Genomic DNA, 21328 nt, shown 5'->3' with positions numbered 1-21328 from the left:
GGAAGGGATGGGAAGTCTGGCCTGATAGACCAGCACTGGCTGGGAAGGGATGGGAAGTCTGGCCTGATAGACCAGCACTGGCTGGGAAGGGATGGGAAGTCTGGCCTGATAGACCAGCACTGGCTGGGAAGGGATGGGAAGTCTGGCCTGATAGACCAGCACTGGCTGGGAAGGGATGGGAAGTCTGGCCTGATAGACCAGCACTGGCTGGGAAGGGATGGGAAGTCTGGCCTGATAGACCAGCACTGGCTGGGAAGGGATGGGAAGTCTGGCCTGATAGACCAGCACTGGCTGGGAAGTCTGGCCTGATAGACCAGCACTGGATGGGAAGGGATGGGAAGTCTGGCCTGATAGACCAGCACTGGCTGGGAAGTCTGGCCTGATAGACCAGCACTGGATGGGAAGGGATGGGAAGTCTGGCCTGATAGACCAGCACTGGCTGGGAAGGGATGGGAAGTCTGGCCTGATAGACCAGCACTGGCTGGGAAGGGATGGGAAGTCTGGCCTGATAGACCAGCACTGGCTGGGAAGGGATGGGAAGTCTGGCCTGATAGACCAGCACTGGCTGGGAAGGGATGGGAAGTCTGGCCTGATAGACCAGCACTGGCTGGGAAGGGATGGGAAGTCTGGCCTGATAGACCAGCACTGGCTGGGAAGGTTAAGTCGCTTTGGATAAAAGCGTCTGCTAAATGAATAAATGTAAATGGTTCACCGTAGCTCCCATTCCTCCCCCCAGACTCACCCCATTGCTGGTCCTGTTTGTGGTGGGAACCCTTCTTTGCTCGCCGTCAGGGCCTTCGCCTCCTCTTCTTGTCAGGATCCTGTGCAGGGGTGCATGAGCCTGTGCAGGGGTGCATGAGCCTGTGCAGGGGGGCAGGAGCCTGTGCAGGGGGGCCTGAGCCTGTGCAGGGGGGCCTGAGCCTGTGCAGGGGGGCCTGAGCCTGTGCAGGGGGGCCTGAGCCTGTGCAGGGGGGCCTGAGCCTGTGCAGGGGGGCCTGAGCCTGTGCAGGGGGGCCTGAGCCTGTGCAGGGGGCCATGAGCCTGTGCAGGGGGGCCTGAGCCTGTGCAGGGGGGCCTGAGCCTGTGCAGGGGGGCCTGAGCCTGTGCAGGGGGGCCTGAGCCTGTGCAGGGGGGCATGAGCCTGTGCAGGGGGGCCTGTGCAGGGGGGCAGGAGCCTGTGCAGGGGGGCAGGAGCCTGTGCAGGGGGGCAGGAGCCTGTGCAGGGGGGCCTGAGCCTGCGCAGGGGGGCCTGAGCCTGTGCAGGGGGCCATGAGCCTGTGCAGGGTGGCAGGAGCCTGTGCAGGGGGGCCTGAGCCTGTGCAGGGGGGCATGAGCCTGTGCAGGGGGCCTGAGCCTGTGCAGGGGGGCAGGAGCCTGTGCAGGGGGGCATGAGCCTGTGCAGGGGGCCTGAGCCTGTGCAGGGGGGCATGAGCCTGTGCAGGGGGGCCTGAGCCTGTGCAGGGGGGCAGGAGCCTGTGCAGGGGGGCCTGAGCCTGTGCAGGGGGGCAGGAGCCTGTGCAGGGGGGCATGAGCCTGTGCAGGGGGGCCTGAGCCTGTGCAGGGGGGCAGGAGCCTGTGCAGGGGGGCCTGAGCCTGTGCAGGGGGGCATGAGCCTGTGCAGGGGGGCATGAGCCTGTGCAGGGGGGCCTGAGCCTGTGCAGGGGGGCCTGAGCCTGTGCAGGGGGCCATGAGCCTGTGCAGGGGGGCCTGAGCCTGTGCAGGGGGGCCTGAGCCTGTGCAGGGGGGCATGAGCCTGTGCAGGGGGGCCTGAGCCTGTGCAGGGGGGCCTGAGCCTGTGCAGGGGGCATGAGCCTGTGCAGGGGGGCCTGAGCCTGTGCAGGGGTGCATGAGCCTGTGCAGGGGGGCATGAGCCTGTGCAGGGGGGCCTGAGCCTGTGCAGGGGGGCCTGAGCCTGTGCAGGGGGGCATGAGCCTGTGCAGGGGGGCCTGTGCAGGGGGGCAGGAGCCTGTGCAGGGGGGCAGGAGCCTGTGCAGGGGGGCAGGAGCCTGTGCAGGGGGGCCTGAGCCTGCGCAGGGGGGCCTGAGCCTGTGCAGGGGGGCATGAGCCTGTGCAGGGGGCCTGAGCCTGTGCAGGGGGGCAGGAGCCTGTGCAGGGGGGCATGAGCCTGTGCAGGGGGCCTGAGCCTGTGCAGGGGGGCCTGAGCCTGTGCAGGGGGGCCTGAGCCTGTGCAGGGGGGCCTGAGCCTGTGCAGGGGGGCCTGAGCCTGTGCAGGGGGGCAGGAGCCTGTGCAGGGGGGCAGGAGCCTGTGCAGGGGGGCAGGAGCCTGTGCAGGGGGGCCTGAGCCTGTGCAGGGGGGCATGAGCCTGTGCAGGGGGGCATGAGCCTGTGCAGGGGGGCCTGAGCCTGTGCAGGGGGGCCTGAGCCTGTGCAGGGGGCCATGAGCCTGTGCAGGGGGGCCTGAGCCTGTGCAGGGGGGCCTGAGCCTGTGCAGGGGGGCATGAGCCTGTGCAGGGGGGCCTGAGCCTGTGCAGGGGGGCCTGAGCCTGTGCAGGGGGCATGAGCCTGTGCAGGGGGGCATGAGCCTGTGCAGGGGGGCAGGAGCCTGTGCAGGGGGGCATGAGCCTGTGCAGGGGGGCATGAGCCTGTGCAGGGGGGCCTGAGCCTGTGCAGGGGGGCATGAGCCTGTGCAGGGGGGCCTGAGCCTGTGCAGGGGGGCCTGAGCCTGTGCAGGGGGGCAGGAGCCTGTGCAGGGGGGCCTGAGCCTGTGCAGGGGGGCCTGAGCCTGTGCAGGGGGCATGAGCCTGTGCAGGGGGGCCTGAGCCTGTGCAGGGGGGCCTGAGCCTGTGCAGGGGGGCAGGAGCCTGTGCAGGGGGGCCTGAGCCTGTGCAGGGGGGCCTGAGCCTGTGCAGGGGGGCAGGAGCCTGTGCAGGGGGGCAGGAGCCTGTGCAGGGGGGCATGAGCCTGTGCAGGGGGGCCTGAGCCTGTGCAGGGGGCCATGAGCCTGTGCAGGGGGCAGGAGCCTGTGCAGGGGGGCCTGAGCCTGTGCAGGGGGGCATGAGCCTGTGCAGGGGGGCCTGAGCCTGTGCAGGGGGGCCTGAGCCTGTGCAGGGGTGCATGAGCCTGTGCAGGGGGGCATGAGCCTGTGCAGGGGGGCATGAGCCTGTGCAGGGGGGCCTGAGCCTGTGCAGGGGGGCATGAGCCTGTGCAGGGGGGCATGAGCCTCCTCTCTGGGCTTCAGCTCCCTCCACAGTGTACTCTCAACCTCTTCTTACTTTTGTGCTTGCTTGTGTGTTTGTCTTTTGAAACCAGGTCTTGCTTTTCAGAAAAAGGTTTAGGCTTATGCCTATTCAACATTTCCTGCATCTTCTCCTTAGTGACTGAGGAGACATCAATGGCATGGGATCCCAGATAGCAGCCATTCAGATTCATAGCATACACATAGCTGTCTGGGTGGTAAAATATGACAAAAGCTGTATCTGTTAGCTGAGCTCCTGTGTCCAGTAGGTGTGTGACCCTGTTGCCGGGGATGTTCTGACATCCTAATAATTCTTTAATTTTAGTCTTTGTTGTCTTATCAGGAAGATTTCTTATCATGATGCAGTACTCTGCTACCGGCGAGGGGGAGCTGTATCTGGCCCTTGAGGGTGACTGTAAACGACCTTCAGAGACTGGTACGTACATGTCCCCAGTCCATGCTGTGAGAGATGGACATGATGATCTGGAGCTCTGGGGTTCTTCAGACTGCTGGACCGCATAAGTCCAGAGCTCCCCTGAAGCTCCACGCACCTCCACACAGACGGATCCTATCCGGTGGTTGTTGAAGAGAAGAGCAGAAGATGCGTTCTGCAGATCTGGAAACTTAACCAGGCAACCACGGCCTCTGCCAAGTTTCACATTAGCTATCATCTCTAGCACTGGTAGTCCTTCGAAGAAGTCACACACATCCTGCTTGGTGACAGACAAAGGCAGGCCAAAGAGTTGAACATATCCCTGCTCTGGTCTCCCTGGCTCCCCCCTGGCTGCACACCCAGACCCAGCAGGACTGGAAACAGACACACATTTGTTTTCTTCTGTACACTGTTTTGATTGCAATCCTTGAAGAGCAGCAACCAGCCCCACAAGCAGAGCAACAGCAGAGCAACAGCAGAGCAACAGCAGAGTCTGATAGAGGACTCCTGCCTGGGAGGGAGGGAGGGAGCTTCATATTTTGTAGTTTCGATTCTATTTTGTGTAGCAGCTCTGCAATATTGCTGACACCAAGAGTAACTTGAGACCCTCGGAGGAGATTCCCTGGGCCCGATCGACGCATTGCACGTTGTGCATCTCTTTCACTGGTGAACAAGATAAATGCTTCACCAAGACTTCCTCCGATAATGTAAACACCACCATCTGGAATGTACACGTCGTGAAAAAATCTACGTATGTCTTCAGAACCTGCCTCAGTATTCAGACCCAGCAACCGTAGTACTATGGTCATGTTGATCCAGTTTCCTCCACAGATCTGCAAAAAATACAAATAAAAGTCCCAGTAGACTAACACAATTTTTTATGTGTTGAATTTCAACGCATCAGTAAAGATACCGGTTTTAATAACTGCAGTAAAATGCAGTATTCAGCCAAAGCAGAAGAGGCTCGTTTTTCGGACAGATAAAGTTTGCACATGAACACGCGCACTATCTGTCTCGGGAGGGGAGAGGGGGAGGGATGAGGCGCGCATGTGCATAATGCTAGAAGGGGGTTGTGGGTAAATAACAGGAAGTTAACAAGACTTTACCATGGCGACGGAGACGCTATCCGTTGACTTCTACAGACTGATTTTATTTATTTTAATAAAATCTAATTTACTTTACTCTCAGCAGTTTGAAATATCATTTCAGGGGCCATCAGACTGCGGCACAGAACAGTATTTCGATATATCTAGTCTGTCGTGTTTAAAATGCGGTTCAAGTCAAAAAAAGAGTGCAGATGGTGCGTATCAATGGCTAGCTTACCAGCACTAGCTAGTTAGCTGAATCAGAGAAAAGCACATATTGTAGGACAAGGCTACTAGCTACCTTTATCTGTAGTAGCTAGCCTAGCCTAGCACATAACGTAAGCTAACGTAGCATAGCCATGCATCTTTTTGACAATATTTTTTTGTCAGTTGGCCTATGCATACCCATGTGGGTAGGAATGTCTGATCTAGCAAACGTATTTGAGAAATGGTTGATTAGGTAAATAGTTATTCTTTCTTAACCTGTGTAATTTCTGCCTTCAGGATTGAGTTGTCAGTGCCAGACGGGGTTCCGGATTCTCTCGACGAATGGAGCGTCCATCACTTGCCAACAGTGCCCTCCAGACAGACCTGTAAGCAGTTGCCTACTGCTATACATTAGTCTTGTCCAAGCACTGTGAGCTTTCAAACGTGTTTATCTGGATGTGCCCCCCTCTCTAGGCAGTAACTGAAGATAGATATGGGTGCATTCAGTGCCCAGGCAGACTTACAGAGACAGGGATGTGCCAGTGCCCATCAGGCACTATTCTGGGTGAGCATCTGAAAGAACAGACATGCATGTCTGTGTGACTGCTGATATAATGAGATGCATGTCTGTGTGACTGCTGTTATAATGAGATGCATGTCTGTGTGACTGCTGTTATAATGAGATGCATGTCTGTGTGACTGCTGTTATAATGAGATGCATGTCTGTGACTGCTGTTATAATGAGATGCATGTCTGTGTGACTGCTGTTATAATGAGATGCATGTCTGTGACTGCTGTTATAATGAGATGCATGTATGTGTGACTGCTGTTATAATGAGATGCATGTCTGTGACTGCTGTTATAATGAGATGCATGTCTGTGTGACTGCTGTTATAATGACATCATACTTGGTGTTAAGTGTGAGCCAAGGTTGTCTTGAATCTGTAATTTTCAGTGGAAAGGGATGTTCAAGGGAATCTTCTAGAAGAAGCTGTGTGTGAGGTGTGCAGTGGAGTTGCGCCCACATTCTCAGCACCTGACCACCGTGGTAACAGGTACCAACACTCCCCACCTGTCACATCAGCAGCCATGTTGTAGATGCATGGTCATCATAACGCAGTAAACCAGAGGCCTGTTCCATAAAGCGAGTTTACCAGGCTTATTTGGTAAACTCGCTTTATAGAAAAGACCCTAACCCAATAGTGTTGAGAGCCCGTCCTGGTCTTTATCCTGGGCTGCTTTGTGTTGTCAGATGTGAGAGATGTCAGGTTTGTGTTGTCAGATGTGAGAGATGTCAGGTTTGTGTTGTCAGATGTGAGAGATGTCAGGTTTGTGTTGTCAGATGTGAGAGATGTCAGGTTTGTGTTGTCAGATGTGAGAGATGTCAGGTTTGTGTTGTCAGATGTGAGAGATGTCAAGCCACCTTCATCAACACCACCTCCTCCTGCACGTGTGGCTCCCCCAACATCCTGGTGAGTTTTTTCAGGGTTTCTCAACTGTAGGTGAGCTTGTTAAGTACTTATCCCCCAGAGCCTACCTGAGGGATGGATGTGGTGTACCTGCCTGAGGGATGGATGTGGTGTACCTGCCTGAGGGATGGATGTGGTGTACCTGCCTGATGGATGGATGTGGTGTACCTGCCTGATGGATGGATGTGGTGTACCTGCCTGAGGGATGGATGTGGTGTACCTGCCTGAGGGATGGATGTGGTGTACCTGTCTGAGGGATGGATGTGGTGTACCTGCCTGAGGGATGGATGTGGTGTACCTGCCTGAGGGATGGATGTGGTGTACCTGCCTGAGGGATGGATGTGGTGTACCTGCCTGATGGATGGATGTGGTGTACCTGCCTGAAGGATGGATGTGGTGTACCTGCCTGATGGATGTGTGTTCCTTCTCAGGCCGGAGGACTGTGTTTCCCAGCAGCCCCCCCTAACAACCTTCCTGCTACAGTCAACACACATGTTAACTTTGCTCAGCTGGTAAGTGCACAGACTGAACAGCCATCTCTCAAGCGCCTCCCAGACAGTACTCCATTTTTGGGACAATGATTTGACTATCACTCGTAATCTCCCCCGTGTCTCCCCCCCCGTGTCTCCTCCCCCGTGTCTCCCCCCCCGTGCCTCCTCCCCCGTGTCTCCCCCCCCGTGTCTCCCCCCCCGTGTCTCCCCCCCCCGTGTCTCCCCCCCCCGTGTCTCCCCCCCGTGTCTCCCCCCCCGTGTCTCCCCCCCCGTGTCTCCCCCCCGTGTCTCCCCCCCGTGTCTCCCCCCCGTGTCTCCCCCCCGTGTCTCCCCCCCCTGTGTCTCCTCCCCCGTGTCTCCCCCCCGTGTCTCCCCCCCCGTGTCTCCCCCCCCTGTGTCTCCTCCCCCGTGTCTCCCCCCCGTGTCTCCCCCCCCGTGTCTCCCCCCCCGTGTCTCCCCCCCGTGTCTCCCCCCCCGTGTCTCCCCCCCGTGTCTCCCCCCCCGTGTCTCCCCCCCGTGTCTCCCCCCCCGTGTCTCCCCCCCGTGTCTCCCCCCCCGTGTCTCCCCCCCGTGTCTCCCCCCCCGTGTCTCCCCCCCGTGTCTCCCCCCCGTGCCTCCTCCCCCGTGTCTCCCCCCCCCGTGTCTCCCCCCCTGTGTCTCCCCCCCCGTGTCTCCCCCCCGTGTCTCCCCCCCCCGTGTCTCCCCCCTGTGTCTCCCCCCCCTGTGTCTCCCCCCCCGTGCCTCCCCCCCCGTGTCTCCCCCCCCTGTGTCTCCCCCCCCTGTGTCTCCCCCCCTGTGTCTCCCCCCCTGTGTCTCCCCCCCCGTGTCTCCCCCCCCGTGCCTCCTCCCCCGTGTCTCCCCCCCCCTGTGTCTCCCCCCCTGTGTCTCCCCCCCTCATGTCTCCCCCCCTCGTGTCTCTCCCGTGTCTCCCCCGTGTCTCCCCCCCTCGTGTCTCCCCCCCCTGTGTCTCCCCCCGTGTCTCCCCCCCTCGTGTCTCCCCCCCTCGTGTCTCCCCCCCTCGTGTCTCCTCCCGTGTCTCCCCCCCGTCTCTCCCCCCCCACCCCGTGTATCCTCCCCCGTGTCTCCCCCCCCGTGTCTCCCCCCCCCCGTCTCTCCCCCCCCCGTGTCTCCTCCCCCGTGTCTCCCCCCCCGTGTCTCCCCCCCGTGTCTCCCCCCCCGTGTCTCCTCCCCCGTGTCTCCCCCCCCGTTCTCCCCCACCTGTGTCTCCCCCGTGTCTCCCGCAGGCTCTCCCAGTCCAGTCAGCGTGGTTCTCCAAACACCTGTACTCCTCAGCAGCTGCCTGCCTGGTGAATACTGCGTCCTGCCATCACCACCTGTCTGCCTGCGCTTGTGTGTCCTGGGCCAATCACAGTGTGTCTGATCTGTTGTGTGCACATGCGTGTGTCTGCAGGTGTTCTCTAACCGGACAGCCTGCCAGGCTCTGGGCAACATGTGTGTTATGAACATGCACTCCTTCAGCAGTGCCAGCATGGACGCCTGTGGTCTCTTCAACACAGTGTTCAGGTCAACCGCCGCCCTGGGATCCACCCAGGACATCTCCTACTGGTAACATCTCCAGCTGTCATCCTGATCGGAAATATCCAGATAGGAATGCTTACAATAGTGCGAACGATTACACTAGGGTGTTGTGTGTAGGGATATTAAATGTTTTGACCCTGTCGTGTAAACAGACAATCATGGTCCTTCATTCCCATGTGACTTCAGGAGGGCCAATCTGCCGTGGCTTTACTATGGAGACCAGCCAGGCCTGGCCAATCGCGTGCTGCAGACCGATCCACTGCCTACAGGGTTCAGCTTCAAGGGAAACAACCGGGTCTGAACAAGAACTAACGCTAGGCCACTAGCTCCACTCTACCACAACAGCTCATCACATACATCACCTCAATCACAGCATTACCTGCGACAAAGCCAGCCAACTACATCCCAGCTGCTTTAACTTGAGTATTGTCCGGAGCAAAGCAGTAACCCACAGTACTGTGTGTCCCCCAGAACACAGACATCAAGCTGCTGGCTGCTGTGTACAACGCCAGGGGAGACTTCCTGTCCTGGGAGCAGGTGGGAGGAGCTAACCTGCAGGTGAGGGTGTCCAATGGTGCCCCTTTTCCACCAACGCATTTTGGGTGCTGGTTCGGAGCCAGTGCTTAATCTCGAACCAGTTCTTTCTCTTTCGACAGCCTAAGAACCAGCTCCGAACCAGTGAAAGTGGTTCTTAATTAGCACCACAACTAGGGATGCGTATTGATAAGATTTTAACGATTCCGACTCCTTATCAATTCCTGCTTATCGATTTGATTACTTATTGATTCTCTTTATCGATGTTCCCCTCTACAGCCATAGGTCTGTGCGTCCTGCACCCCCACACACACACACTCGTTCTAAACAAATTCTCAAACTGGCTTTGACTGGCTCTGAAATGAGCTAATACCTACCACCTCTAGGCCTCTTCAGGCCTCTGTTTTCAAAACAAAATCTAGTCAGAGATAGAAACTTTCAGTTTCCTTGTGTTCAAGCTTCTATTACTCAACACCAGTAGTAGGGATGCTCCGATCTGATCGGCGCCGATCCATATCGGCCGATATTCCCATTATCGGTTTTGATCGGCGTTCTCAAAACGGCCGATCAAACATGGCCGATCAGATGACATAAAATCTGCGAGAACTACTATCAGAGACGTTTCAATAAAACGTTAGATAGGCATTTCAGGCCGCCAATGGTAAGAAATGAGTGAGTTCTAAATATTTCCGACGCTTCCACCAGAGTTTGTTTTCCAAAAGGGAAGCTAGCCAACTTCAGTTAGCTTCCGTTACCTAGCAACCTAGCATAATACTCGTAGCAATGCTACTACCTGCTAGGTAGTAGCATTGCTACTACCTAGCTAACAAGTAACACTACTTGTGTTACTTGTTAGCCTCTAATTGTACATTTTGAAGCCATACTATAGCGTTTGTCATAGTTTTTGCCTATCGGAAAATAGTCGGTTGGAATTTTCAGAATCGCACATGTGCGACGTTACTCTGTGAGACCCGCATTCGAACGAAAACAGTCACAGACAGCCACTGCTTTTTGGAAGGCCAATAAAGACCTCTTTCCTGCTCTCGCACAAGCAGCACAAGTCTTCCTCTCCGCACCTTGTACAAGTGTAGATAGCGAGCGACTTTTCAGCACAGCAGGACATATTTTAGATGAGAAGAGGAACAGGTTGACTCCTAAAAATGCTGATATGCTTATATTTATCAAGGCAAATCTTCCAGTGATGCTGCTTAATCAGAAGTAAGGTTTGAATACTCTAGTATGCCCCCTCTCCGAGTGAGTGCGTGCGTGAAGTGAGTGAAGTGAGAGAGTGAGTAAAGGATGCGAGAGTGAGTGAGTGAGACTATACAGATAGATATACATGTTTTGTTTTTTTGTTTAATTGCTGACTTCCTGTGCACCTTTTATCTTTATTCTGTCTGTTATCTCCTCCTAAATGCAGACAAATTGACTTGAAACTGACTGACTTGAAACATATTGGATATTTGGCTATAGCCTGTTTATGTTGCAGTTAAGTTTGTATTATTTTTCCACAGGAAAGCTACTGTATAAGCTCCAAGTTCTCTTGAGAGCCTCTAGAGAGTGGAATGTTGCACATGTGATTCTATTGTTGTGATTTTTATTTAAAGATTTATATTTTTATTATTATTTTAATATTTATTATTATTTACACATTTTATAGTAAGCGAGAGAGGTTCTACACTGGAATGTTGCACGTTCCCTGCAATAGAACGGATGGTTGTCAATTCATGATACTCTCGTCTCGTAATTTAAATACTTAAAATACAATACCAATGTTGTTAAGAATAATTAATTTCATAAATAATGCTACACAATAAATAGAATGCTTCAATCGACACTGTGATCGGTATTATCGGATCGGCAGATACTGATTTCAATTATCGGTGATCGGCACCAAAAAACCTGATCGGAGCATCTCTAATCAGTAGGACTTACAGGGGTCCTAACAACAGGGGAAATAACTTCAGTGTCACCTTTCAAAAGAGACCATTTACATGCATGTACTCCAAATGGTTCAACAACAGCTTTCAATGTACTTTGGGTATGTTGTTTAGGCGTTTTCAGTCACATTTAACAGGACTATTAAAAGGTTAAACAATTAAAATGCTAAGTTTAATAATGGATTAAAAATCGATATGCTCAGTTTAATAATGCGACACGCGAACGTTTTCAGTCACATTTAACAGGACTATTAAAAGGTTAAACAATTAAAATGCTAAGTTTAATAATGGATTAAAAATTGATATGCTCAGTTTAATAATGCGACACGCGAACGTTTGCTGATAACACACGCCGCCCCGATAACGTGAAATGATCAATAAGATCAATACTAATGGGAGACGAATGCCGGAGCTAAAATGTATGCTTCAAACGACGGGATAGAAGATAACTAGATCGACTACACACAATAAAGGCAAATTGCTTCACACAGTAACAAGTGGTTGTGATCACTTTTGAGCAGTTTAGCTCTACCTTAGATAGTTAGAGATGAAGCGCGAACGTTAGCTGCGCTGCTGCATGCATCGAACACATGACGTTCCAGTAACTTCTTTCCATGCTGTGTGTTCAAATGCTTCTTCATATTTGTAGTATTTCCTCCCTTCGACGAAATAGACTTTTTACACGCGTTACAAGTGGCGTGGTTGTCATTTTGTCGTGTGAAATACAACCAAACTTTAAAACGCTTCTTCCTAGTTGCCATGTTTGCTGCAGTCTGTCTATGCGCGAACTTTTATAGTTTATTCAGACAGACGTTCGCGTGTCCCATTATTAAACTGAGCATATCGATTTTTAATCCATTATTAAACTTAGCATTTTAATTGTTTAACGGCACAGAGAATCGTTAACAGAATCGTTAAGGAATTTTGCTAACGATTCCAAGGAATCGATTCACTGGGAACCGGTTCTGAACAAGAACCGGTTCTCGATACCCATCCCTAACCACAACAGAGCTGGGCTAAAGTAGGAACCAAGTAAAAAGTGCTTGCGTCAGGGGCGGGGTTACCGTGACCAACAAGACGAACAGAATCCTTTGACCGCCATTGCTCTAAGTTTTTGTAATTCATATTTCAGCGCAACGCTACGTGTAAATCAGCATCTGAATTAAAATGTGACGAGAAGTGGGCAGTGTAGTTGCTGAAAATGTGCTTATTTTATTGATGCTCATTTGTAAATTTGCTCCGACTTTTCGATAACCTAGCTAGCATCGCAGTGCAGTGCAGACACTAGTTGCTGTGTTTTATCATAATCCTATCAAATGAGGTGAAATGACAAACACAAATGTTATGAGCTATTGAGCCTATATTTAACACAAATGTAATACACAAGCACTATACAGCAAAAGTTTATAAAATGTTGTGCTGATAATGCCAGTGTTGTCATACTGCTGCGAGTCCAGGGTATTGTGCAATAGCCAAGAAATCCTGCATCTCAACCTCGCTGTTTTTGCATTAATAAACAGCCTTTAGACGGGCTCTGCTTTGTGTTTGGCGCTGCCGCGCTAGCGTTGCTGGGAAAGATGAGACGTATACAGTGACGTGGCTCTGTGGTGGCTCTCTAGCCCGTGGATAAGCAAACCGGTTCTTAGAAGGCTCACAAATTAAACCAGCTCTGTACCGGCTCTAGAACCAGCTCCCAACTAGCTCCCGGTTCACTTTGGTGGAAAGTGGGTATTGGAGTCACACCAGGAGGTCACATGGGACCAAACCTGCCTACTGCATTACCAGGAGGTGCCAGAGGGTGGCAGCACATCCCTGTCAAACATGATCCAGTAGAGCAGTGGTTCCCAACCCTGGTCCTCAGGGCCCCCTGTCCTCAGGGCAGCCCTGTCCTGCATGTTTTAGATGTTTCCCTGCTCCAACACACCTGATTCAAATGAATGGTCACAAGCAGGCTTTTTCAGAGCTGGATAAGACCCATTCATTTGAATCAGGTGTGTTGGAGCAGGGAAACATCTAAAACATGCAGGACAGGGCTGCCCTGAGGACCAGGGTTGGGAACCACCACGGCAGTAGAGTGTGCTAGTAAAGTACGGTCGTGCTGTAAAGACACATAGAGTGAATGTCTTTCTCTGTCTCCCAGTTGTGTCCTGATTCAGCCAGTATACAGAGAGCAGCCTACACCTTTGGCACGGCCTTCCAAGAGACTGTGAGTGTCTCTGTTCATTTACTTTCATGAAATCTCTGTTGTTGCTATATGCTTAAAGATCTTACCATCTACATAAGAAGCATTGCATTGTGTTTTAAGAAATGACTACACCGTATCTGGTGTACAAACCTTTCAGTGTTTTATTTGAGCGGTTGTTATATCCTGTGTGTGTGTGTGTAGTGTGTGCTCCCTGTAGCAGAGCTGCTGCGTGTTTACCCTGAGCCTGTATTCTACGACGTGTTTGTGGATGTGAGTAACGGAGGGAGCCAACGTCTCATCCCCCTCCCCACACGCAACCTGAACCAACAGTTCAACGGCCTGTTTACCAACCAGGGTGAGTAGCCTGTTTACCAACCAGGGTGAGAGAGGGTGAGACAGGGTGAGACAGGGTGAGAGAGGGTGAGACAGGGTGAGAGAGGGTGAGAGAGGGTGAGACAGGGTGAGAGAGGGTGAGACATGGTGAGAGAGGGTGAGATGTGCAGCTGGACAACATTTTATATTCCAATACACACAAGACACAATGCACTCTTCACAGAGTGTAAAGCGTCTATATTATCCATGTTCTTGCGTGTGTTTCCAGGGAACATGAATGACTGGTACCTGTCGAGACGTCTGCTGTTGGTGGACACCCTCAGCGGGAGAGAGAACAGTCTCAGCTCTCTGCCTAAAGTCCTTCGCATCGCTAGCAGCATCAACATAAAGTGGGTCACCAGTTACCATGCGATGTAAACCGTTTTTATGGCCATTTTGGCACCTCCTCCCTTTGACTGTGTCTGCTGTGTCTGCTGGCACAGGTTCCAGTTGGTCCCAGAAACCCAGAGGGGTCAGGTGTACCTCCCCCTACTGTCTGTGGCCTACTCTGACATCCTCATCACAGACTCCAACACACAGACTGTTTCAGTAAGTCCCCCAATGTTCACACACAAACACACAGACTGTTTCAGTAAGTCCCCCAATGTTCACACACACACATTTTACATTACATTTACATTTATTCATTTAGCAGATGCTTTTATCCAAAGCGACTTCCAAGAGAGAGCTTTACAAAGTGCATAGGTCACTGATAATAACAACAAGATAGCCCCAAAAACATTGCGAGTAGCCAAAACATGAAGCACATATTGTGAACCAACAACCAACACACCTACAAACACACAAACAAACACCAGTCACTGACCCCACCCTGTGTTTTCAGGTGTCGTTTGCAGTCAATTACGAAATGGACCAAAATGAGGCTCGCATCAAAACAGACGTGAGTCACTACCTCAGTAAGGCGTCAGTGGTATAGATCCAGTGTAAGCAGTCCATACTGAGCAGGGCCTCCCTCTGTGTGTGGAGCAGGTGGCTCTAGGGGTGCTGGGTGGTGTAGCTGTGCTGTACTCGCTCCTGAAGACAGCCAGCTGGAAGAGGAGGATGGCCTCACCCCTCATCGACATGGAGGTACCTGACCTTGGGATGACACCTCACTCTCACCTGACCCTGGGATGACCCCTCACTCTCACCTGACCTTGGGATGACCCCTCACTCTCACCTGACCTTGGGATGACCCCTCACTCTCACCTGACCTTGGGATGACCCCTCACTCTCACCTGACCCTGGGATGACCCCTCACTCTCACCTGACCCTGGGATGACCCCTCACTCTCACCTGACCCTGGGATGACCCCTCACTCTCACCTGACCCTGGGATGACCCCTCACTCTCACCTGACCTTGGGATGACCCCTCACTCTCACCTGACCCTGGGATGACCCCTCACTCTCACCTGACCTTGGGATGACCCCTCACTCTCACCTGACCCTGGGATGACCCCTCACTCTCACCTGACCTTGGGATGACCCCTCACTCTCACCTGACCCTTGAAGAGTTTCTCTCCCACAGACTAGTGTTATTGAAGAGTTTCTCTCCTACAGACTAGTGTTATTGAAGAGTTTCTCTCCCACAGACTAGTGTTATTGAAGAGTTTCTCTCCTACAGACTAGTGTTATTGAAGAGTTTCTCTCCTACAGACTAGTGTTATTGAAGAGTTTCTCTCCTACAGACTAGTGTTATTGAAGAGTTTCTCTCCTACAGACTAGTGTTATTGAAGAGTTTCTCTCCTACAGACTAGTGTTATTGAAGAGTTTCTCTCCTACAGACTAGTGTTATTGAAGAGTTTCTCTCCTACAGACTAGTGTTATTGAAGAGTTTCTCTCCTACAGACTAGTGTTATTGAAGAGTTTCTGTCCCACAGACTAGTGTTATTGAAGAGTTTCTCTCCTACAGACTAGTGTTATTGAAGAGTTTCTGTCCTACAGACTAGTGTTATTGAAGAGTTTCTCTCCTACAGGCTAGTGTTATTGAAGAGTTTCTCTCCTACAGACTAGTGTTATTGAAGAGTTTCTCTCCTACAGGCTAGTGTTATTGAAGAGTTTCTGTCCCACAGACTAGTGTTATTGAAGAGTTTCTGTCCCACAGACTAGTGTTATTGAAGAGTTTCTCTCCCACAGACTAGTGTTATTGAAGAGTTTCTCTCCTACAGACTAGTGTTATTGAAGAGTTTCTCTCCTACAGACTAGTGTTATTGAAGAGTTTCTCTCCTACAGACTAGTGTTATTGAAGAGTTTCTGTCCCACAGACTAGTGTTATTGAAGAGTTTCTGTCCCACAGACTAGTGTTATTGAAGAGTTTCTCTCCCTCTTTCTCGTCCCGCTCTCCCTCTCTCAGACTGTGATGAAGTTCCTGTTGTTCTACGCTGGAGATCTGGCCAACGTGTTCTTCGTCATCACCTGGGGAACCGGACTCTACTGGCTCATCTTCTACAAGGTCAGCACAGTGAAACTCATCCAAGGTTGTTATACATCCACAGTGGGACTGAGATGTGATGCATTCTCCCAATTTTGCATCATTTACTAAAAATATATAATTTATTCAGTTATCTATTTCATTTACTAAATATATATCGTTTATTCAGTTATGTCTTTCATTTTTTAAATGTTTGTTTATTCCGTATCTTCTTTTTTTCTGGGCTGCACTCTCAGACACTAGAGGCAAGTTCCTCCCCTCTCTCCTCCCCTCTCTCCTCCCATCTCCCCCGTCCTCTCTGCCCCTCTCTGCTCCCCTCTTTTCCTGTCCTGTTATCCCCTGCTGTCTCGCTATACCAGGCTAGTTTCAAGAAAATCAGATATGCTGCATGTTATCTATTCTAATGTCCCTCGTGTTTTCAGGCCCAGCAGTTTGTTTCTGTGCTGTTGCCGTTGCCTGCACAAGAGGAGCGTTTTGTGACCTACATTGGCTGTGCCTTCGCTCTAAAGGTGAGGCTTCATCCTGCTCAATTTACCGTGTGTTCGTGTTTATGTTTGTGTGTCTGTAAGTCAAGGAATTCTGTTTCTGCTCATTGTCTGCATCTGTGTTTCAGACTGTTCAGTTTCTCCACAAGCTGGTGCTGCAGCTGTCTGTGGACGTGTTCCTTATAGACTGGGAAAGACCACGTGGCAAAGCCAACAGGACTGTCCAGGGTACATACACACATATACTCCTCTAGATCAGGTGTTCTCAAACTTTTTGGGGCCAAGGACCCCTTACAGGGGAGAACATTTTCCAAGAAACCCCCCCACCACACACCCCCCCCCCCCCACACACACACACACCCCGCCCACCCACCCACCAAAATTGACAAAAAATTGTCTATGGTTAAACCTTGCTCGCACCCGTGCGTCCAAATACTTCTCCATGCTCGTGCACTGCAGAGCCCTGCCTTTGTGCTCTTAAATGGACACAATATGCTTATTTTATTGGTGCAATGGTCACTCATCTGTTGATTATCAGAAGAAATTAAATAAAAAGATTTTTATATATATTTTTCACTTTTTAATGATACAGCACAATTCTACAATTTTATAATTTATGGCAAATTATTTCGCGGACCCCCTGGCTATGGCTCGCAGACCCCTAGGGGTCCGGGGACCCCACTTTGAGAACCACTGCTCTAGATGAGTCCATGTGATCAGAGCAGTGTCTAGTATCTACTGTGTGTGTTGTCAGGTTGTGCTGAGGGGAAACGGGAGCCATCTCCTGTCAGTATCTGGAGGACTTACTTTGTTGCCAACGAGTGGAACGAGATTCAGACCATCCGCAAGATTAACCCAACCTTCCAAATCATGGCTGTTCTCTTTCTTCTCGAGGTACACACCTACAGCCTGTCCCATCCTGTGTCTCTGCCCTGTCCTAGCCTGTCCCATCCTGTGTCTCTGCCCTGTCCTAGCCTGTCCCATCCCCTCTCTGCCCTGTCCTAGCCTGTCCCATCCTGTGTCTCTGCCCTGTCCTAGCCTGTCCCATCCCCTCTCTGCCCTGTCCTAGCCTGTCCCATCCCCTCTCTGCCCTGTCCTAGCCTGTCCCATCCCCTCTCTGCCCTGTTCTAGCCTGTCCCATCCTGTGTCTCTGCCCTGTCCTAGCCTGTCCCATCCCCTCTCTGCCCTGTCCTAGCTTGTCCCATCCCCTCTCTGCCCTGTCCTAGCCTGTCCCATCCCCTCTCTGCCCTGTCCTAGCCTGTCCCATCCCGTCTCTGCCCTGTCCTAGCCTGTCCCATCCTGTGTCTCTGCCCTGTTCTAGCCTGTCCCATCATGTGTCTCTGCCCTGTCCTAGCCTGTCCCATCCCCTCTCTGCCCTGTCCTAGCCTGTCCCATCATGTGTCTCTGTCCTGTTCTAGCCTGTCCCATCCTGTGTCTCTGCCCTGTTCTAGCCTGTCCCAACCCCTCTCTGCCCTGTCCTAGCCTGTCCCATCCTGTGTCTCTGCCCTGTCCTAGCCTGTCCCATCCCCTCTCTGCCCTGTCCTAGCTTGTCCCATCCCCTCTCTGCCCTGTCCTAGCCTGTCCCATCCCCTCTCTGCCCTGTCCTAGCCTGTCCCATCCCCTCTCTGCCCTGTCCTAGCCTGTCCCATCCTGTGTCTCTGCCCTGTTCTAGCCTGTCCCATCCTGTGTCTCTGCCCTGTCCTAGCCTGTCCCATCCCCTCTCTGCCCTGTCCTAGCCTGTCCCATCATGTGTCTCTGTCCTGTTCTAGCCTGTCCCATCCTGTGTCTCTGCCCTGTCCTAGCCTGTCCCATCCCCTCTCTGCCCTGTCCTAGCCTGTCCCGTCCTGTGTCTCTGTCCTGTTCTAGCCTGTCCCATCCTGTGTCTCTGCCCTGTTCTAGACTGTCCCATCCCCTCTCTGCCCTGTCCTAGCCTGTCCCGTCCTGTGTCTCTGTCCTGTTCTAGCCTGTCCCATCCTGTGTCTCTGCCCTGTTCTAGACTGTCCCATCCCCTCTCTGCCCTGTCCTAGCCTGTCCCATCCCCTCTCTGCCCTGTCCTAGCCTGTCCCATCCTGTGTCTCTGCCCTGTTCTAGTCTGTCCCATCCCCTCTCTGCCCTGTCCTAGCCTGTCCCGTCCTGTGTCTCTGTCCTGTTCTAGACTGTCCCATCCCCTCTCTTCCCTGTCCTAGCCTGTCCCATCCTGTGTCTCTGTCCAGGTGGTAGGTTTCTCCAGTCTGTCCCTCAGAGAGCCGTGGGCCGTGCTGGAGCGCCCCCCGCAGGCCTTCAGCCCTCCCTCCAGCCTGACACTGCGCTACGGCCTGGCGGCCTCCCTCTGGCTCTGCTTGGGCCTACTGCAGGTACACCTGGGTGAGGGGAAGGGGCCTACTGCAGGTACACCTGGGTGAGGGGAAGGGGCCTACTGCAGGTACACCTGGGGGAGGGGCCTACTGCAGGTACACCTGGGGGAGGGGCCTACTGCAGGTACACCTGGGTGAGGGGGAGGGGCCTACTGCAGATACACCTGGGTGAGGGGGAGGGGCCTACTGCAGGTACACCTGGGTGAGGGGGAGTTGCCTACTGCAGGTACACCTGGGGGAGGGGCCTACTGCAGGTACACCTGGGTGAGGGGGAGGGGCCTACTGCAGGTAAACCTGGGTGAGGGGGCGACTGGCCTCAATGGAGGGTCCCGTATCTCTGTTCAAAACACACCTGCCTCCACACACAGTCCAGGATGATAGAACACGTGTTGTGTGTTTGGACAGATGGTGTTCTTCACCGTGTTCCACGAGCGCTTTGTGGAAGATAAGATCCGGCAGTTTGTCGACCTCTGCTCCATTAGTAACGTGAGTAAGACCTCTGGCAAACACTTTGACACAGGAAACATGGTCTGTTCTGAGTGTGTGTAGGTCTCTGCACTGCTGCAGTCACAGCTGTTCTAAGTGTGTGTGTGTGTGTGTGTGTGTGTAGGTCTCTGTACTCCTGCTGTCACACAGGTGTTTTGGTTATTACATCCATGGGCGTTCTGTTCACGGCCATGCTGACACCAACATGGAGGAGATGAACAGCAACCTGAAGAGAGAGGCTGTACGTCCACACAGTGACATCTTACACCTCCACACCCACACACTCCCACCTGCTACTGCATCTCTCTTGTATACACCCCCTCCTCTATTGCCTTCTCTCTCTCACTTTCTATCTCCTGCTCCTCCCTCCTAATGCCTCCTCTCTCCCTCTCCTCTGTGTGAAGGAGGCCCTGTGTGGTCAGAGAGGGTTGCTTCCTAACACAGACACCCAGACCTTCCAGATATCCATCACCAACCGCCTCAGGCAGCAGTACGACCGCATACGGGAACCCCTCAGCAGGGTGTGTGTTTGTGTGTGTTTGTGTGTGTGTGTGTGTGTGTGTGTGTGTGTGTGTGTGAGGGAGGGAGGGATGGTTGTCCTGTAGATATGTCACAGGGGTGACGATGACTCTCCTGTGTCCTCCAGAGAAACGGGCCGTCACGGTTGGTGGACGCGTCCTTGAACAACCCCTTTGACCAGAGCACCAAGGCCTACCACACCATGAACCGGTTCCTGGGCTCCATTATAGACCATGTCAGTAGCATGTACACTCCCACATCATTGGTAGTAAAGCACCATCCTTGAGTTAGTGTTTGTCATAGAACAGCCAAACCAACCTAACCCTAACCAGTATGTGTGGTACAGACCAGTGACATGTGTTTCCTTTGCTTCCTGTGTAGGCCCATCGGGACATGGACTACATAGTGAAGGACAAGCTCCTGCTTGAGAAGGTCGTTGGGATGGAGTTCATGGAGCCTATCGACAAAAGCATCTTCTATAACGGTATTGACCTCATTTTACCAACCTCTGTTTAGGATTGTCATTTAGTATACGAGCCAGAGCATTGTTGACTTGTGTTTCCTTCCTGTGTGTGTGTGTGTTCCTGTGTGTCTCCTTCCTGTGTGTGTGTGTGTGTGTTCCTGTGTGTCTCCTTCCTGTGTGTGTGTGTGTGTTCCTGTGTGTCTCCTTCCTGTGTGTGTGTGTTCCTGCAGATGAGTCCCACTCGTTCAGTGACGTGTTGTTCTACGGGAACGAGGCCACCCTGCTGATCTTCGACACCCTGTTCTTTTGCGTGGTGGACCTGGGGGCCCAGAGTTTCACCCTGGCTGCTGTGCTCACATATCTACAGCAGATGGTGCGTGTGTGTGTGTATGGTGATGAAGTTGTTGTTTGAACACCGGATAAAGATTCACATTTGTTTTTCAGATCATCCGTTTAATTCGCAACGCTTTTGGCCGGAGAAATCTTGCAAACAAGACATTGGTGGATCAGAGGTTCCTTATCTAGTCTTATTTTCCTGCTGTCTAAGCCTTCGTAGTTACGTGTCCAGAGCATTTCTGTTTTGTACATGTGATTTTGTACCATTTGTTTACACAGTTGCAGTATTTTACAAATTGTTCACCGCCTGGCAAATGATGTAAATTTTGATTGCACTTTTGTATTTGATGTTTTATAATAAATAAAAGAAATGTGACTTATTACGTTTTTAGTTATAATAATGTTTGACTAAATTACCCAACTTTAATCACACTGCTGCAGACACATTTCACAAATTAAAACACATTGCTGCTGACATTTCATCACTAACACACAGGTACCAATGGTAAACTCAGGAAGCGTGATTACGGGCAGATTTTATGGTGCTATAAATGCTCTTTATCATCTCTGGTACATCATTACCTTCCCCCCCTCCCAGGCCTTCAGACTACAGCAACAGGAGCAGCAGTATGTTGCACACCTTGGACATGTCTGGATGTACCAGGCATGCTAACGACTGTTTCTCCTTATTGGCCCTACAGTGTGCTGTAGATTTGTATACTATCTTTAACCGAGTATTGTGTACCTTTACTGACCTGTCTGAACAGTGTCACCTGCGGGTAATAACGTGGTTCTGTACTCCA

The 21328-nt window shown here is 52.3% G+C and overlaps 2 protein-coding genes across 4 annotated transcripts; one reads left to right on the top strand and one right to left on the bottom strand.

The window, feature by feature from the left end:
• Positions 1-3167: 3167 nt before the first annotated feature.
• Positions 3168-4624, bottom strand: rbm12ba (RNA binding motif protein 12Ba). Its single transcript, XM_062466375.1, is given in 2 exon segments — positions 3168-4100; positions 4102-4624. Coding segments are annotated over 2 exon segments (1242 nt in total). The 5' UTR covers positions 4439-4624; the 3' UTR covers positions 3168-3195.
• Positions 4625-4716: 92 nt separating this feature from the next.
• Positions 4717-20904, top strand: tmem67 (transmembrane protein 67). Of its 3 annotated transcripts, none has more exons than XM_062466094.1 (28): positions 4717-4929; positions 5219-5307; positions 5396-5486; positions 5877-5976; positions 6324-6393; positions 6822-6902; positions 8126-8188; positions 8293-8447; positions 8607-8715; positions 8892-8978; positions 13035-13100; positions 13281-13434; positions 13681-13801; positions 13895-14000; positions 14296-14352; positions 14442-14540; positions 15805-15903; positions 16305-16391; positions 16496-16595; positions 17122-17261; positions 18581-18721; positions 19127-19207; positions 19332-19448; positions 19612-19728; positions 19854-19961; positions 20108-20210; positions 20420-20562; positions 20634-20904. In XM_062466094.1, exons 1-28 carry the CDS (start codon positions 4737-4739, stop codon positions 20712-20714), a joined length of 2958 nt encoding a protein of 985 aa, XP_062322078.1. In that variant the 5' UTR covers positions 4717-4736; the 3' UTR covers positions 20715-20904. The 3 variants fall into 3 exon arrangements, with proteins under 3 accessions (XP_062322078.1, XP_062322077.1, XP_062322079.1); XM_062466093.1 differs by having other exon boundaries at positions 15805-15912; XM_062466095.1 differs by lacking the exon at positions 19332-19448 and having other exon boundaries at positions 15805-15912.
• The last annotated feature ends 424 nt before the right edge of the window (positions 20905-21328 follow it).

Source organism: Osmerus eperlanus, chromosome 7 (assembly GCF_963692335.1).
Source record: "Osmerus eperlanus chromosome 7, fOsmEpe2.1, whole genome shotgun sequence".
Classification (NCBI taxonomy): Eukaryota; Metazoa; Chordata; class Actinopteri; order Osmeriformes; family Osmeridae; genus Osmerus; species Osmerus eperlanus.
The sequence above is the reverse complement of the archived record's forward strand: the minus strand, read 5'-3'. Positions and strand labels throughout refer to the sequence as shown.

Coding starts and splice junctions, on each gene's coding strand:
- tmem67 (XM_062466093.1), top strand. CDS start 4,737: ATGGCGACGGAGACGCTATCCGTTGACTTCTACAGACTGATTTTATTT. Junction 8,189..8,292: donor CCTCAGCAGCTGCCTGCCTG/GTGAATACTGCG, acceptor GTGTGTCTGCAG/GTGTTCTCTAACCGGACAGC. Junction 19,449..19,611: donor GCAACCTGAAGAGAGAGGCT/GTACGTCCACAC, acceptor CTCTGTGTGAAG/GAGGCCCTGTGTGGTCAGAG.